At 36.9% G+C, this 19,662-nt stretch overlaps 1 protein-coding gene across 2 annotated transcripts in view; it reads right to left on the reverse strand.

Annotated features, from left to right (window-relative positions):
- Positions 1-19,662, reverse strand: part of TDRD7 (tudor domain containing 7) — a 90,609-nt gene that overhangs the window by 58,778 nt on the left and 12,169 nt on the right. The window contains exons 2-4 of one of the 2 annotated variants that reach the window (XM_030829781.3): positions 9,372-9,584; positions 6,887-7,028; positions 4,833-5,046 (exon numbers count right to left, since the gene is read on the reverse strand). In XM_030829781.3, coding sequence (XP_030685641.1) covers positions 4,833-5,046; positions 6,887-7,028; positions 9,372-9,578 — 563 coding nt within the window. In that variant the 5' untranslated portion in view covers positions 9,579-9,584. Of the gene's footprint in view, positions 1-4,832; positions 5,047-6,886; positions 7,029-9,371; positions 9,585-19,662 lie in introns of those variants that run through there. The other variant, XM_060300726.2, reaches the window with a different exon arrangement.

The raw sequence follows: 19,662 nt of genomic DNA on the forward strand, positions 1-19,662 counted from the left end.
TTTGGGCTTTGTTCTTTTTCTAATTCTTTTAGGTGGTAGGTTAGGTTTGAGATTTTTTTCTTGTTTCTTGAAGAAGGACTGTGTTGCTATAAACTTCCCTCTCAGAGCTGCATTTGATGCATCCCAACTTTGGAAAGTTCTATTTCCATTTTCATTTGTCTTTTGAGGTATTCTCTGATTTCCTCTTTTTTTTTAAACTTTTTAAATTTATTTATTTTATTTGTTTATTTTTGGCTGCATTGGGTCTTCACTGCTGTGCGCAGGCTTTCTCTGGCTGCGGCGAGCAGGGGCTACTCTTCATTGTGGGATGCGGGTTTCTCATTGAGGTGTCTTCTCTTGTTGTGGAGCACAGGCTATAGGTGTGTGGGCTTCAGCTGTTGTGGCACGTGGGCTCAGCAGTTGTGGGTTGTGGGCTCTAGAGCACAGGCTCAGTAGTTGTGACGCACAGGCTTAACTGCTCCACAGCATGTGGGATCTTACCAGACCAGGGCTCGAACCCATGTCCCCTGAATTGGCAGGCAGATTCTTAACCACTGTGCCACCAGGGAAGCCCTCTGATTTCCTCTTTGATTTCATCATTGACCAAGGTTTTTTAGCAGCATGTTCTTTAGTCTCCACATGTTTCTTCTTTTCCCATTTTTCTTTCCATAGTTGATTTCTAGTTTCATACCATTGTGGTCAGAAAAAAAATGCTTGATATAATTTCTTCCTCTTAAATTTGTTGAGGCTTGTTTTGTGGCCTAGTATGTGATCTGTCCTGGAGAATGTTCCATGTGCACTTGAAAAGAATGTGTATTCTGCTGTTTTTGGATTTAATGTCCTATAGATAGCTATTAAGTCCAATTGGTCTGTTGTGTTGTTTAAGACCACTGTTACCTATTGATTTTCTGTCTGGATGATCTGTCCATTGATGCCAGTGGGTGTTAAGGTCCCCTACTATTATTGTATCATTATTTTTTATTTTAGCCATTCTGATAGGTGTGTTGTGGTGATACGTCAATGCAGTTTTTTAAAAAAATATTTATTGGGCTTCCCTGGTGGCGCAGTGGTTGGGAGTCCGCCTGCCGATGAAGGGGACACGGTGTTCGAGCCCTGGTCCGGGAAGATTCCACATGCTGCGGAGCGGCTGGGCCCGTGAGCCATGGCCACTGAGCCTGCGCGTCCGGAGCCTGTTGCTCCGCAACGGGAGAGGCCGCGATAGTGAGAGGCCCGCGCACCGCGATGAAGAGTGGCCCCCGCATGCCGCAACTAGAGAAAGCCCTTGCACAGAAACGAAGACCCAACACAGCCACAAATAAATAAGTAAAAAATAAAAATAAAGGAATTCCCTTAAAAAAAAAAATTAAAAAAAAAAATTTATTTATTTATTTGGCTGTACCGGGTCTTAGCTGTGGCACACAGGATCTTTGTTGCTGTCTGTGGGAACTTCGTTGCAGCATGTGGGATCTAGTTCCCTGACCAGGGATTGAACCCGGGCCCCCTGCACTGGGAGCACGCAGTCGTAGCCAATGGACCACCAGGGAAGTCCCTGTCAATGTAGGGTTTTTTTTTTTTTTTTTCTGTCAATGTAGTTTTAATTTACATTTCCCTAATAGCTAATGAAGTTGAACATATTTTCATGTGTTTTTACATTTAAAGTAATTATTGTTTTGTTAGGGCTTATGTCTGCACTTTATTATTTGTTTTCTATTTGTTCCCTGTTTCTCATTCTTCTATTTATCTTTTCTTGCACTCTTGTGGGTTAAACATTTTTGAAAATTCCATTCTGATTTACTTATAATGTTTTTTTAGTATATCACTTTGTATAGTTTTCTTATTGGTTGCTTATGCATTTCAATACACATATAACATCACATTCTACTCATCTCAATGTTTTGCCACTTCAAGTGTAAAAACCTTACTTTCATCTAGGTCTCCTTGCCCTCCCTACTTTACAAATACAATTGCTTTAAGTTTTTCTCTACATATGCTAGCACCTCATCAGATGGTGTTATAATTTTTACTTCAAACTAATATGATTCAAGAAACTCATGAGAAGAAGGATAATCCATTTATTTACACTTGTTTTTACCCATTTTGCTCTTTCCTTTCTGAAGTTCCAAGCCATTTTATATTACATCTTTTCTGTTGAGAGAACTTCCTTTAGTCACTCTTTAAGAGTAAGTCAGCTAATGACAAATTCTCTTAGTTTTCTTTCATCTGAGAATGTTTTTATTTCCCTTTCAGTCCTGAATTATACTTTTGCTGGATACAGAATTTGTGGTTGATAGGTTTTTTCCTTTCAGCACTAAAAATGTGCCATTTCCTTCCTTCATGATTCCTCCAAGACTGTGAATGAGAAATCCACTGTCATTAAAACTGGTATTCCCCTATGGGTGATGTGTCATTTCTCTCTGGCTGTTTACAAGATTTTTTCTTTGTCTTTAGTTTTCAGAAGTTTCATTATGATGTGCCTTGGTGTGGGATTCTTTGGATTCATCCTGTCTGGGATTTCCTAAGCTTCTTGAACCTGTAGGTTTATGTCCTTAGGCAAATTTGAGAAGTTTTCAGCCATTATGCCTTCAAATACTCCTTCAGTCCCATTCTTTGTTTTGAGGCTCTGATAATACAAATATTAGATCTTTTCTTATTTTCTCCACAGGTCCCTAAGGCTCTGCTAGATGTTTTTTACCCCCGTAGGCCCCTCAGGTTCAGCTAGTTATTTTGTTTTGTTTAAGTCTATTTACTCTGTTGTCCAGATTGGGGAATTTCTATTGTTCTATCTTCAGGTTCACTAATTCTGTGCTCTATCATATTCATTCTGTTATTGAGCTCATACACTGCTTTTTTATTTTGGTTGTTTCATTTGGTTCTTTTTTGTATGTTCTCTTTCTTTGGTGAATTTTCTATTTTTTCATTTTTTCCAAAAGTATTTGCAATTGCAAAATGAAGCGTTTTTACAACAGCTGCTTTAAAATTGTTGTCAGATAATTCCAACATCTGATTCATCATAATGTTCGTGTCTGTTGGTTATCTTTTCTCAATCAAGTTGTCATTTTCCTGCCTCTTAGTATAAAGATTGACTTTTTTAATTGTAACCTGGACATTTGGACATATGTTAAGACGAATGTCCTATTTTATTTTATTTTATTTTATTTTACATCTTTATTGGAGTATAATTGCTTCACAGTGGTGTGTCAGTTTCTGCCCTACAACAAAGTGAATCAGTTACGAATGTCCTATTTTAGCAGGCAGTTACTCCGTTTAGGTTTATCATATACCTCCTGGCCCACTTCTGTAGGCTGTGGTTCCAATAATAATTTAGTTTTCAGGGCCCTCATGGGCTATTCTGATCTGGTACAGCAGAATACACTTCCCTGGGCCCCTGCTGCTGGGGAGGAGGGCTGGGAGCACACTAGGCAGCAGGTCAGAGAGCACCACCTTGGGCCTACTCTGTGGGCTGCTTGGTGCTGGCAAGGCCCCCACTCAATCACTGCTAGTGCTACCTGCAGGGATGGAAGGCACTTACCTGGGCCATGCAGTGGCACTAGGTGAGGAGGAGACACCAGGCTATGGGGTGGAGAATGCTCCTCTGGGACCACAATCCAGGATGCCTGGTTTTGCTGTCATTTTATAGATTCAATTCAAAATCTTGAAATTTAGGCCCACAACCAGAGAAGACAATGGTACCTCAGTCACATACTGGACATAACTAGTGCTTTGGGTCAAGATCCAAATTTTAATTATGTATTTTCTAGACCATATCAAAAATTATAATAACTAACCATAAACACCATTAAGAAAAATATTTAAGGGTTACTTTATAAAAAATACCAAAATATAAAAAACTAGTACCCTTTTACCTAACTTAACAAAATTAATTATTTCTAAATAGTCTAGTGTAGGGGGAGTGCTTGGGGAGAAGGGGACTATCTTTTATACAAAATGGAAGTTTTGAACACTGATTTAAATGAACATGATACAACAAAATTTGTTTTGCAGAGGTACAAACAGGATGGAAGAATGTGATACTGATTCATCAGGAGATGGCAAGCTTTTTCTGTGAAGGGTCTAACAGTACATATTTTAGGCTTTGCTGGCCATACTGTCTCTGCACAACTCTGTAGTTGTGTAAAAGCAACCACAGACAATATATAAATAAAGGAATGTGGCTGTGTTCCAATAAAACTTTATTTACAAAAACAGGCAATGGTCCATAAGTTGTAGTTTGCTCACCTGAGTTACCTCATAAAACCATAAAATTTACAGCCAGAAAGGAACTTTGAGATCACCCAGTTAACATTTTCATTAGTCAAATGAAGATACCACAGCCCCAAAAGATGAAATTATTTCACTTATTTCACCTGGCTAGTGAATGGCAGCATTCAAACTAAAACTTTAAAGTTGTGTTATTACTTCCAGTCCAGTATTCTGATGCATGGATGTATAATGCTACTGTATAATTAAGGGTATAATTATTGGAACACAGCAGAGTGTACAAATCAATCAGATTTTATTTAAAACTTACAAAATTAATTGTAAGAAAGGTTTTCAGAAAAAGTAAGTTATGCTGAAATAGCATTTTAGATCAATTTGTGAGAGCTTTTAAAATAATTTTTACAAAGAGAGATTACCAATAACGCACAACAAATACAAAATGGAGATATTCAGAGAATGACATTTAGGCAGCCAGGAAAGTGGACTAACTAGTAATGATGCATTTCTTTACTAACATGTGAACTTGTATTACACAAAACAGAAAGTACTTCCTTCTTACCCTGAACACACATGTTTAATATTTATTATCCTAGGTTCACCAAACTTCTCCTTTTAGTCAGACAAAGCACAAATACCTGTTGTTGGTAGACATGGTCACATGCCTCTGCACTGGAACATCTTTGAATACTTCATTTCCAATAGTTGTATGTAATGTGTAAGGTGGCATTTCAGCAACAGATTTAACTCCAAGAGAGTTTCCTTTGTCTCTTAACAGTGTTGGATTAGGTTTTTTGCTGATAGAAAAATCTGAAGAAAATCCTGGTTGTCTGAGGGTTGCTTTTGGTTTTCCTACAAAGTCAGGCATACATAATGGAATCAATTAGCTTCCCAAAACCATGGTTTCATTATGTCACTCCCCTGTCCAGATGTTTTCTGTCGGTCTCTATTCTCAGAACAGTTTGTAAGAATATGAGGAGGTGTCACACCAGTCAGAATGACCATCATCAAAAATCTACAAACAATAAATGCTGGAGAGAATGTGGAGAAAAGGGAACCCTCTTGCACTGCCGGTGGGAATGTAAATTGATACAGCCACTATGGAGAACAGTATGGAGGTTCCTTAAAAAACTAAAAATAGAACTACCATACGACCCAGAAATCCGACCACTGGGAATATACCCTGAGAAAACCATAATTCAAAAAGAGTCATGTACTACAATGTTCATTGCAGCTCTATTTACAGTAGCCAGGACATGGAAGCAACCTAAGTGTCCATTAACAGATGAATGGATAAAGAAGATGTGGCACATATATACAATGGAATATTACTCATTCATAAAAAGAAACAAAATTGAGTTATTTGCAGTGAGGTGGATGGACCTAGAGTCTATCATACAGAGTGAAGTAAGTCAGAAAGAGAAAAACAAATACAGTATGCTAACACATATATATGGAATCTAAAAAAAAATGGTCATGAAGAACCTAGGGGCAGGACGGGAATAAAGACACAGACATAGAGAATGGATTTGAGGACACGGGGAGGGGGAAGGGTAAGCTGGGACGAAGTGAGAGAGTGGCATGGACATATATACACTACCAAATGTAAAACAGATAGCTAGGGGAAGTAGCCGCATAGCACAGGGAGATTAGCTCGGTGTTTTGTGACCACCTAGAGGGGTGGGGTAGGGAGGATGGGAGGGAGATGCAAGAGGGAGGAGATAAGGGGATATATGTATATGTATAGCTGATTCACTTTGTTATACAGCAGAAACTAACACACCATTGTAAAGCAATTATACTCCAATAAACATGTTAAAAAAATAAATAAATTTTTTTTAAAAATAAAGAATATGAGGAGATGGTCACTAGAGGGTCGGTCAGCAGAGGATGAGTAGATTGGTGTGTATTTAGCAGATGAGGTTCTTCAAAACGTGGCTTCATCTGCTAGGCTAGCCCATTACTTTCCCTCTACTCACCAAGTAACGTGGTGGCAGTCACCTCACATTCTTACAAATGCAGCACACTCAGCCATGATCTCAGTCCTCCCATCTCTTCTCCATCAATTTAAATTCTTCCAACTGTTAGAGGTCTGGGTTCAAGTCTCCCCTTTGCCATGAAGCCCTCCACTGCCATTCTCACAATGATTGCTCCTTTGTCTAAAATGCTCCTTGTGGCATTTAGGCATCAACTCTTTTCTACCATCATTGAACTATTTCTTGAGAATTTAGTTTTAGAAATGATTATAAGCTCCTTGAGATAAATGATCAGTAAACACAGGCTGAGTTGCCTATAATACCTTTATGTACTATATAATTCACGTTTTTCTGAAAATAGAGGATTTATAGTAAAAGACATGTTTTCCTAAATAAGACATTAACTTAGAGGTTCTTGGTTCATCCAACATTCTAGATGAGCCTTTCCCCCAAAATAAAGAGTAAAACCACACTTTGCCATAATAAGGTTAATTAAAATCTATGCTGAGTTATTTCACACTGTATAATTACTTTACTTAATAAGTCATGCTTATCATGTTCACTTAATTTCAAATGGAAATACTAGCTTCAGGACTTCTCCCTTGACATATGAATATTAACAAATAAAGGTGTTTATCATGAATACAAGCAATATTTCCATCTGACAGTATATTCATAGACAGGCTTTAAAATTTTAGCATGTGAAAAGATCTTACCTTCTAGAAAAAATGGCATGGTTTTCTTTACTCTCATCTGACAATTAACTTGCCGACCAGTTTTCCTTTTAGAACTCCTCTGACGAGCCACAAGCTGAGCAATTCTTGCAGTTTCTGTGCAGGCCACGGCATAGCAGGTAATCTAATTATGAGAGGCAAGGCAAGAGGAGAAACATTTCTCAGATTCACTGGTACCTAAAGGCTGATTTTTCAAAGTGCATCTTTGTGTGTTTATATGTCCCAAATCAAGCTGTATGCAAATATTCATGTCTCTCTCTCTTTGATAATGTTAGAGCTAAATTATATTTTCTGCAAGAGAAATCAAGCATAGTCCGGCATACTGAATAATCTCTCCTCAAATTGAAACTTTCACTTATTCCTTAAACAGGTATTTATTAAGCATCTAAAATGTGCTAGGTACTGTAGGATTAACAAATGAACCAAACGAAACCTGTGATTTGCATATATTATCTCATATAATTTGTGAGATATATTTTATTCCCATTTTACACATGGGAAAACAGAGGCTCAGGAAAGTTAAGCAAACTTCTCAAGCCACACAGCTAGGCTATCTCTCTGAATTCAAAGTACACACTTGTAACTGCTATTTGTATTTAGTGGTCTCCCAAAGACCACTAAATCCTAGTCTTGCACTGCAATGGATTAGCTGGGTGACTTGGGGCAATCCAGTTTACTTCTAAAATCTTAGTATTATCAGCTGTAAAACAGGGAAGAGCTTAGATCTGGGGTTTTCAAACTGTGCAATGGAGCCACAGAATTCCATGGAGGTGCCTCAGGGCTGTGAGGGCAAGACAGGGTAAGCAGAGGCCTGGACCCTCTGGCACCTACTTAAAATACAGTAGCTCAGTTTTTTATCTTTAAAAAAAAAAATGGTGGGATATATAGGATATTTGAAAAAGGATTTGAAAAAAGAATGTAGACTGTTGAGATTAGACTATCTCTAGAGAACCATCTAGTGTTAACGTCTTTGATTCTAAGTTGAAATCTAGAACAGGAAAGCAGTGAGGCTTTACACCACAAGCCAAAACATGTTCCTATTCTTTGGCCCAGTATTTCCATTCCTGAAAATGTAAGAATATACTTCAAAAGAAGAAAAAGTTACATACCCAAATATGTGTATTAGGGGTTATTTTAATAGTCAAAACCTGGAAACATTAAAAATGTCCAAAATAGGAGAATAAAGAGTTGAGTGAATTATAGCATAGTAAGTATATGAAGCATTACTAAATTATTAATTAATTCATTCAGATATCTGATCATTTATACATTCAACACATATTTATTAAACACCTACTGTTAGGGGTAAAAAAAAAAAAATCCCTTATCCTCAAGAAACTTATGAAGGAAAGAGAGGCAAAGAGACTAAACAGAAAACATTATGTCATGTGTAAAACTGGATGTATTACAAGGGGCCAAGCAGACAGAAAGGAGGGCTTAAATCTGTCTGGGAGAACCAGGGTCACTGAAGAAAGTTTTATTATTAATATAATATTTAATTAGTTTATACCTTCTCATTATATAAAATTTATTACAGATTACGTGAACCTCTGACCACTCTCCCAATCCTGGGCTCCTTTTCTCCTCTATCCACTGCCTCCCTACCCACCCCCCTCCCAAGAGGACAACTATTATAATTTTTGGTGAGAAATACTCCAGACCTGTTCTACATATTTACATATATAGAAATGTACCCTGAAAAAGGTACTGATTGTGGGGATGGGTGCCTTTCTGTCTTGGATGGTGGTTTGTCCATATCTTTCATACTGTACGTTAGGCAGAAACCAAGAAGTGAAACTTTTGGGTCACAGAGTATATGCAGTAAAAAATTCACTTGCTACCACCTAATCGCCCATGTTATATATAAAATATTCTTCAAGAGAAACTAAAGGATTTAAAATTGTAGAATAACATGATCACTGTTACTAAAGTGTGAAGGTGAGGAACAGGCTAGGGACTAAAGACAGGGATAACAGTAGGGAGGACTCTGTAATAACCAGAAGTGATGATCAATCAATTAGAGGCTGAACTAGGATCCAGACAGTAGGAATAGATAGGAGTCAGGTCAAATTATGAGAATTTTAAAGTGTCTACTAGATTCCGTAATCAGGAAGTCATTAGTGACCTAGGCAAAAACGGCCGTAGCAGGTCTATAATGAGTGGGTATGACATTTAGGCAGTTAAGGTCTCCAGTACATTTAGTTTGGACAGTGAGACTGGGTAAAGTTTAACTTGAAAATTTTTAATTTAATATGGTTAAAACCTTATTTTTACAACGGAAAGAATTTGAGGGTAAAACAAAAGACACGAGAATCTTGGCTGTGCTGTGGATGCTGTTCTCTCTATCACTACCAATCTTGGCTAGTGCTTTTCACTTTGACTTCTACCCTAATTATGAGATTGGAAGTGCAAGACAGGCAATTAAGAATTGGTTTGACTCTTCTGAAACACACAATCACCTTCTTACCTCTCCAGATCTACTAGTCTCTATCCTGACAACTGCTGGCACACTTCTCAGATAGGCTTCTAGCGTAGGATAACCAAATTGCTTGAAGGGGATCCAGTCTCCAGTTAAGGATCTGTACTCTCCTTGGAGCCGGGGTAATGCTATTCCGCTCTTATGAGACTGTAGAACAGCTCGTAGCATTTTTGAAACCAGATCTGCTTCCAGCATCTTCACCTATAAGAACACAGTGGAAGGTTACTATAATGATGCATTAGTCTGTGAATTCAAATATATTTTCAGAGTTTACACTTGTTTGAGTATTTCATAAATTGCTATTGAATACTTTCTGTACTATTACAATACAGGGAAATAACTGCTGTGGTAGAGAAAAGCATGGAATACTATGAGAACATTAGGGAAGTCAGGAAGGCACAAAGACTAGCCCGGGGAGGGACAATATCAGGGAATGTTTCCCAAACGGGAGGAGGCCTGATGGAGTCCTGAAGGACAAGATGAAATCGGCCAGGCAAGGAAGCAAAGGGTGTGTGTGGGTGGGGGTGGGGGATGGGGAGAGGTATCAGCCCCAAGTAGAGGGAACGGAAAATTCAAAAGGCACAGAAGTGAGAGAGAAGCACATGGCTGGTTCTGAGAACCCCAGGCAGTTAAGTGGCTGGACATGAATGAACAAAGGCTCTAAGCTGAGGACTGAAAGATGGGGATGGGAGAGGTGAGAAGAGGCAGACCCAGAAGAGACTACTTATGCTAAGATGTTTGCATTTTTGCCAAAAGTAATGTGAGACCTTGGAGGGATTTTAAATAGCAGAATAAAATGATCAGCTCTGCATTTTAAGAAGATCACTCCTCAGTAGCAGGGAAAATAAACTAGAAGGAGAAAGATAAATGAGTTGTAAGAACTGAAGATATGGAAGATCTGAAAACAGGGCCTTGGGAAAAAACAAAAAATCAGTATCAGAGGTAATTAGGAAGTGGAATCAACAGGAACTGATTAACTGGTTTGAATTATGAGAGAGGCCCCAGATTTCTAGCTAGAAGCGTGGTGGATAGTAATGGCCCACACTTAGGTGGGGTAGAGGCAGGTTCGCAAGAGAGGAAGGGAGTGAAATCGTTCTGGACATATGGAGGTTGGGATGCTCTTAGGGCAGCCACGTAGTTATATTCATTAGGAACTTAGGTTAGAAATCTGAACTGCTTATAGATTTGTTGGCCTTCAGCATATATGTGGTATCTGGTGTCCAGGGAGTTAAAAATAAGGTTAAGGATGGACTGCTATGGAAGGCTGTCATTTAAAAGATGTGCAGAGGAACAAGAACCTATAAAAGGCTAAGAAAAAGGGACCAGAGAGATAGAAGTAGAAAAGGCAAAGTCACAGTGTCATACAAACAAAAAGAGGAAAAAGCCAGAAAGAATGGCATATTCAAAAATGTCATATGCAATAAAAGACAGGTCAAGTGAGAGAAAAAAGAAAAGTGACTAATAAATTTAGGTACCAAAGAAATCCATGGGGACCTTGGCTAAGGATTTTCATTGATCAGTAACAGGCATTTTTCTAGATTAATCACTCATATTTTCTTTGGACTAATGGTAAAGAGAATGAAGATAAATTCAGAGAAGGACATCCAAGCAGCTACGAAAAGTAGATTTAGCCTTTCATTACAGGAAGGAGAAAGGCAAGCCATGGACAACTTGCTAATTTTTCCTTCAACAGTGCTATCCGATAGAACTTTCTTCCCTGGTGATCCAGTGGCTAAAACTCCGCACTCCCAATGCAAGGAGGCTGGGTTCAATCCCTGGTCAGGGAACTAGATTCCACATGCCTCAACTAAGAGTTCTCACGCTGCAACTAAAGATCCTGCATGATGCAACGAAGATCCTGCACGTGGCAATGAAGATCCTGCATGCAGCAACTAAAACCCAGTGCATCCAAATAAATAAATAAATAAATATTTTAAAAAAGAACTTTCTGTGATTATAGAAATATTTTATATCTGTGCAGTCCAACATGGTAGCCACTAGCCACATGTAGCTACTGAGCACTTGAAATGTGGCATGACTAAGGAACTGAAATTTTAATTTAAATTAAATAGGGCAAGTGGATACTATATCGGACTTCACAGAATTCTAGACAATCTTGCTCTTTCTCTGGTTTAGAAACATACAGGAAGAACAGCATACAGTTTTAGCAATTTCCTCATTTGTCCATTTAAAAAAGGAGACAAAATAGCTCATTTGCAGGTGCTCTTGATTATAAATATAATACTCAAAAGATGGCAAAGTTTAAATGGTAAATAACCTAAGTATGCATTATGTACTTGGCTCTACTAAACATTAACTCTTCAAATTGTCACCACTAGCACCAATGGCATTTAATTAATACTATTAATTAAACAGTAAATTAATTAAATAGTAAATAGTCTAGGAAGGTCCTATACTAGGTCTATATTCTCACTCTCTCTATAGACAGAAAGACATACACAAATATATATGTATATATACACATATATTTATATTAAAATATATGTTTATATTTATATTAAAATCTTCATTTAGGTATAATTTACATAAAATAAAATACTTATGTGTAGTGTTTATTGAGTTCTGAAAGCACATATATACTATGTAATCATCACCACAATCAAGATCTAGACATCACCAAAAATGTGGGGTGTACAATATATGTAAAAGTAAAATGTACAACCACAACAGCACAAAGAATGAGTGAAAGGAACTGGAAGTATACTATTGGAAGGTTCTTATACTATACATACAGTAATATAATATTATTTCAAAGAGGAATGCAATAAAGAGATATGTTGTAAAACTTATGACAGCCACTAAAATTTTTTAAGAGGCATAACTAATAAGCCAGTAGTAGTACAGGTAAAACAAAACAGAAATTCAATAAAAAACTAGGTAGAAGTAAAAAAAAAAAAAAAGTAGGAAAAAAGAGAAAACAGAAACAAAAAGAACAGAAAAGGCAAACAGAAAACATCTAGCAAAATGATCGATTTAAAGTCAACCATACCAGCAGAAGCAAGAAGAACTACAATCCTGCACCCTGTGGAACAAAAACCACATTCACAGAAAGATAGACAAGATGAAAAGGCAGAGGGCTATGTACCAGATGAAGGAACAAGATAAAACCCCAGAAAAACAACTAAATGAAGTGGAGATAGGAAACCTTCCAGAAAAAGAACTCAGAATGATGATAGTGAAGATGATCCAGGACCTCAGAAAAAGAATGGAGGCAAAGATCGAGAAGATGCAAGAAATGTTTAACAAAGATCTAGAAGAATTAAAGAACAAACAAACAGAGATGAACAATACAATAACTGAAATGAAAAATACACTAGAAGGAATCAATAGCAGAATAACTGAGGCAGAAGAACGGATAAGTGACCTGGAAGACAGAATGGTGGAATTCACTGCTGCAGAACAGAATAAAGAGAAAAGAATGAAAAGAAATGAAGACAGCCTAAGAGACCTCTGGGACAACATTAAACGCAACAACATTCGCATTATAGGGGTCCCAGAAAGAGAAAAGAGAGAGAAAGGACCCAAGAAAATATTTCAAGAGATTATAGTTGAAAATTTCCCTAACATGGGAAAGGAAATAGCTACCCAAGCCCAGGAAGCACAGCGAGTCCCATACAGAATAAACCCAGGAAGCACAGCGAGTCCCATACAGAATAAACCCAAGCACAGCGAGTCCCATACAGAATAAACCCAAGACACATAGTAATCAAATTGGCAAAAATTAAAGACAAAGAAAAATTATTGAAAGCAGCAAGGGAAAAATGACAAATAACATACAAGGGAACTCCCATAAGGTTAACAGCTGATTTCTCAGCAGAAACTCTACAAGCCAGAAGGGAGTGGCATGATATACTTAAAGTGATGAAAGGGAAGAAACTACAACCAAGATTACTCTACCTGTCAAGGATCTCATTCAGATTCAATGGAGAAATCAAAAGCTTTACAGACAAGCAAAAGCTAAGAGAATTCAGCACCACCAAACCAGCTCTGCAACAAATGCTAAAGGAACTTCTCTAAGTGGGAAACACAAGAGGAGAAAATGACCTACATAAACAAACCCAAAACAATTAAGAAAATGGTCATAGGAACATACATACCGATAATTACCTGAAACGTGAATGGATTAAATGCTCCAACCAAAAGACACAGGCTTGCTGAATGGATACAAAAACAAGACCCATATATATGCTGTCTACAAGAGACCCACTTCAGACCTAGGGACACATACAGACTGAAAGTGAGGGGATGGAAAAAGATATTGCATGCAAATGGAAATCAAAAGAAAGCTGGAGTAGCAATACTCATATCACATAAAATAGACTTTAAAATAAAGAATGTTACAAGAGACAAGGAAGGACACTACATAATGATCAAGGGATCAATCCAAGAAAAAGATATAACAACTATAAATATATAGGCACCCAACATAGGAGCACCTCAATACATAAGGCAACTGCTAACAGCTCCAAAAGAGGAAATCGACAGTAACACAATAATAGTGGGGGACTTTAACACCTCACTTACACCAATGCACAGATCTTCCGAAATGAAAATAAATAAAGAAACAGAATCTTTAAATGACACAATAGACCAGATAGATTTAATTGATATTTATAGGACATTCCATCCAAAAACAGCAGATTACACTTTCTTCTCAAGTGCGCACGGAACATTCTCCAGGATAGATCACATCTTGGGGCACAAATCAAATCTCAGTAAATTTAATAAAACTGAAATCACATCAAGCATCTTTTCTGATCACAACGCTATGAGATTAGAAATGAATTACAGAGAAAAAAACGTAAAAAACACAAACACATGGAGGCTAAATAATATGTTACTAAATAACCAAGAGATCACTGAAGAAATCAAAGAGGAAATCAAAAAATACCTAGAGACAAATGACAATGAAAACACGATGATCCAAAACCTATGGGATGCAGCCAAAGCAGTTCTAAAAGGGAAGTTTATAGCTATACAAGCCTACCTCAAGAAACAAGAAACACCTCAAATAAACAATCTAAACTTACACCTAAAGGAACTAGAGAAAGAAGAACAAACAAAACCCAAAGTTAGCAGAAGAAAAGAAATCATAAAGATCAGAGCAGAAATAAATGAAATAGAAACAAAGAAAACTATAGCAAAGATCAATAAAACTAAAAGCTGGTTCTTTGAGAAGATAAACAAAATTGATAAACCATTAGCCAGACTCATCAAGAAAAAGAGGGAGAGGACTCAAATCAATAAAATTAGAAATGAAAAAGGAGAAGTTACAACAGACACCGCAGAAATACAAAGCATCCTAAGAGACTACTACAAACAACTCTATGCCAATAAAATGGACAACCTGGAAGAAATGGACAAATTCTTAGAAAGGTATAACCTTCCAAGACCGAACCAGGAAGAAATAGAAAATATGAACAGACCAATCACAAGTAATGAAATTGAAACTGTGATTAAAAATCTTCCAACAAACAAAAGTCCAGGACCAGATGGCTTCACAGGTGAATTCTATCAAACATTTAGAGAAGAGCTAACACCCATCCTTCTCAAACTCTTCCAAAACACTGCAGATGAAGGAACACACCCAAACTCATTCTATGAAGCCACCATCACCCTGATACCGAAACCAGACAAAGATACTACAAAAAAAAAAATTACAGACCAATATCACTGATGAATATAGATGCAAAAATCCTCAACAAAATACTAGCAAATAGAATCCAACAACACATTAAAAGGATCATACACCATGATCAAGTGGGATTTATCCCAGGGATGCAAGGATTCTTCAATATACACAAATCAATCAATGTGATACACTATATTAACAAATTGAAGAAGAAAAACCATATGATCATCTCAATAGATGCAGAAAAAGCTTTTGACAAAATTCAACACCCATTTATGATAAAAACTCTCCAGAAAGTGGGCATAGAGGGAACCTACCTCAACATAATAAAGGCCATATACAACAAACCCACAGCAAACATCCTTCTCAATGGTGAAACACTGAAAGCATTTCCTCTAAGATTAGGAAGAAGACAAGGATGTCTGCTCTCACCACTATTATTCAACATAGTTTTGGAAGTCCTAGCAATGGCAATCAGAGAAGAAAAAGAAATAAAAGAATACAAATTGGAAGAGAAGAAGTAAAACTGTCACTGTTTGCAGATGACATGATACTATACATAGAGAATCCCAAAGATGCCACCAGAAAACTACTAGAGCTAATCAATGAATTTGGTAAAGTTGCAGGATACAAAATTAATGCACAGAAATCCCTTGCATTCCTATACACTAATGATGAAAAATCTGAAAGAGAAATTAAGGAAACACTCCCATTTACCACTACAACAAAAATAATAAAATACCTAGGAATAAACCTACCTAGGGAGACAAAAGACCTATATGCAGAAAACTATAAGACACTGATGAAAGAAATTAAAGATGATACCAACAGATGGAGAGATATATATACCATGTTCTTGGATTGGAAGAATCAGTATTGTGAAAATGACTATACTACCCAAAGCAATCTACAGATTCAATGCAATCCCTATCAAATTACCAATGGCATTTTTTACAGAACTAGAACAAAAAATCTTAAAATTTGTATGGAGACACAAAAGACCCCAAATAACCAAAGCAGTTTTGAGGGAAAAAAACGGAGCTGGAGGAATCAGACTCCCTGACTTCAGACTATACTACAAAGCTACAGTAATCAAGACAATATGGTACTGGCACAAAAACAGAAACATAGATCAATGGAACAAGACAGAAAGCCCAGAGATAAACCCACGCACCTATGGTCAACTAATCTATGACAAAGGAGGCAAGGATATACAATGGAGAAAAGACAATCTCTTCAATAAGTGGTGCTGGGAAAACTGGATAGATACATGTAAAAGAATGAAATTAGAACACTCCCTAACACCACACACAAAAATAAACTCAAAATGGATTTGAGACCTAAATGCAAGACAGGACATTATAAAACTCTTAGAGGAAAACACAGGAAGAATGCTCTTTGACATAAACCACAGCAAGATCTTTTTTGATCCACCTCCTAGAGTAATGGAAATAAAAACAAAAATAAACAAATGGGACCTAATGAAACCTCAAAGCTTTTGCACAGCAAAGGAAACCATAAACAAGATGACAACCCTCAGAATGGGAGAAAGTATTTGCAAATGAATCAACGGACAAAGGATTAATCTCCAAAATATATAAACAGCTCATGCAGCTCAATATTAAAAAAACAAACAACCCAATCCAAAAATGGGCAGAAGACCTAAATAGACATTTCTCCAAAGAAGACATACAGATGGCCAAGAAGCACATGAAAAGCTGCTCAACATCACTAATTATTAGAGAAATGCAAATCAGAACTACAATGAGGTATCACTTCACACCAGTTAGAATGGGCATCATCAGAAAATCTACAAACAACAAATGCTGGAGAGGGTGTGGAGAAAAGGGAACCCTCTTGCACTGTTGGTGGGAATGTAAATTGATACAGCCACTATGGAAAACAGTATGGAGGTTCCTTAAAAAATTAAAAATAGAATTACCATATGATCCAGCATCCCACTACTGGGCATATATCCAGAGAAAACCATTATTCAAAAAGACACATGGACCCCAATGTTCATTGCCACACTATTTACAATAGCCAGGTCATGGAAGCAACCTAAATGCCCATTGACAGACGAATGGATAAAGAAGATGTGGTACATATATACAATGGAATATTACTCAGCCATAAAAAGGAACGAAATTGGGTCATTTGTTGAGACGTGGATGGATCTAGAGACTGTCATACAGAGTGAAGTTTGTCAGAAAGAGAAAAACAAATATCGTACATTAACGCATGTATGTAGAACCTAGAAAAATGGTACAGATGAATTGGTTTGCGGGCAGAAGTTGAGACACAGATGTAGAGAACAAACATATGGATACCAAGGGGGGAAAGCTGCAGTGGGGTGGGAGTGGTGGTGTGATGAATTGGGCAATTGGGATTAACATGTATACACTGATGTGTATAAAACTGATGACTAATAAGAACTTGCTGTATAAAAAAATTAAATTAAAAAATTTTAAAAAAAAAAAGGACTACATACTGGGGAATTCCCTGAGGTCCAGTGGTTCGGACTCTGTGCTTCCAGTTCAGGGGGCCCAGGTTCTTTCCCTGGACAGGGAACTAAGATCCCACAATCCTGCTGCACAGCCAAATAAATAAATTTTAAAAAATAATAAAATAAAATAAAGTCAACCATACGAATAATTACATTAAGTGTAAATGATTGATATATCCTGATTAAAAAGTTAGAGATTGGTAGAGTGGATATAAAAGCAAGATTTTCCTATAAACTATCTACAAGAAACCTATTTCAAATACAAACACATAGGTTAAAAGTAAAAATATAGAAAAAGATATGCATGTAAATACATGACTATATTAATATCAGAACAAGTAATATTACCAAGGATAAAGAGGGACATTACAGGGACTTCCCTGGTGGCGCAGTGGTTAAGAATCCGCCTGCCATTGCAGGGGACATGGGTTTGATCCCTGATCTGGGAAGATCCCACATGCCACGGAGCAACTAAGCCCATGCACCACGACTACTGAGTCTATGCTCTAGAGCCCATTCGTGAGGCACAACTACTGAGCCCATGTGCCACAACTACTGAAGCCCACATGCCTAGAGCCCGCGCTCTGCAACAAAAGAAGCCACCACAATGAGAAGCATGTGCACTGCAACAAATAGTAGCCCCACTCGCAGCAACTAGAGAAAGCCCGCACACAGCAATGAAGACCCAAAGCAGCCAAAAATAAATAAAATATAAATAAATTTTCTAAAAAGAGGGACATTACATAATAATTAAGGAATTAATTAATCAGGAAGATATAACAATCCTAAATGTGACTGCATCTAACATTAGAGTTTTAAAATACATGAATGAGAAAACAATAGAGTTATGACTGGAGACTTCAAAACTCTTTTCTCAGTAATTGGTAGATCCAGTAAACAAAAAAATCAGTAAGGATATAGAGGAGCTGAACAACACCATCAACCAAACTGGTCTAATTGATATTTACAGAACACTCCATCCCAACAGTAGCAAAATATACATTCTTTTCAAGAGCTCATGGGACATTGACCAAGATAGAATATATTCTGAGGCTGAAACCAATCCTCAACCAATTTAGAATAATTGAAATTATACAAAGTGTATTCTATGACCAGAACTAAACTAAATTGGGTATGAGTAACAGAAAAATATGTGAACAATCCCTGTGTATTTGCAAATGTAATAACATACTTCTAAATAACCAAGGGTCAAAGAGGAAAGCTCCTCCAAATAACCAGAAAACATTTAAATAAATGAAAACGCAGTATATAAAAAATTGCTGGATGCAGTTAAAGCAATATTTGGAGGGAAATTTACAGCATCATATGCTTATATTAGAAAAAAAGAAACATTCCAAATCAATGATCTAATCTGCTACCTTAAGAAAAAAAGAGAGCAAATTATACCAAAAGGAAGTAGAAGAAAGGAATTAATAAAGATGAGAGCAAAATCAGTACTGGAATGGTGAAACAGATAAGTAATTAAATAGAAAAAAAGTAAAGGAAAAAAATCATGAAACCAAAACTAGCTCTTGAAAACATCAATGAAATTGATAACTTCCAGGTAGATTAATCAAGGGGAAAAAAAGAGAAGACACAAATTACTAATAATGCAATTGAAAAAGGGGCCATAAATACAGATCTTATAGACATTAAAAAGAGAATATTATGAACAATTCATGCCAATAAATCTGGTAACTTGGATGAAATGGATGAATTCACTGAAAGACAATTTCTAAAGCTCACTCAAGAAGAAACAGATAAACTTAATATCCTTAAGAATATTAGAGAAATTAAATTTGTAGTTAGAAACCTTCACACAAGGAAAATTCAAACCCAGATGACTTTATCGGCAAATTCTACCAAACACTTCAGAAGGAATTAATACCAGTTCTACACAAACTCTTCCAGAAAGTAGAGAGGAAGGGAACACTTCTGAACTCACTTTATGAGGCCCACATTATGCTGATACCAAAACCAAAGACATTATAAGAAAAGTACAGACCAATATCCCTCATGAACGTAAGTGCAAAAAATTCTAACAAAATATTAGTAAATCAAATCCAACAATATGTAAGAGAAATAACACACTATGATTAACTATGGTTTACTCTAGGAAT

Source organism: Globicephala melas, chromosome 6 (assembly GCF_963455315.2).
Source record: "Globicephala melas chromosome 6, mGloMel1.2, whole genome shotgun sequence".
In the NCBI taxonomy this organism is placed as follows: Eukaryota; Metazoa; Chordata; class Mammalia; order Artiodactyla; family Delphinidae; genus Globicephala; species Globicephala melas.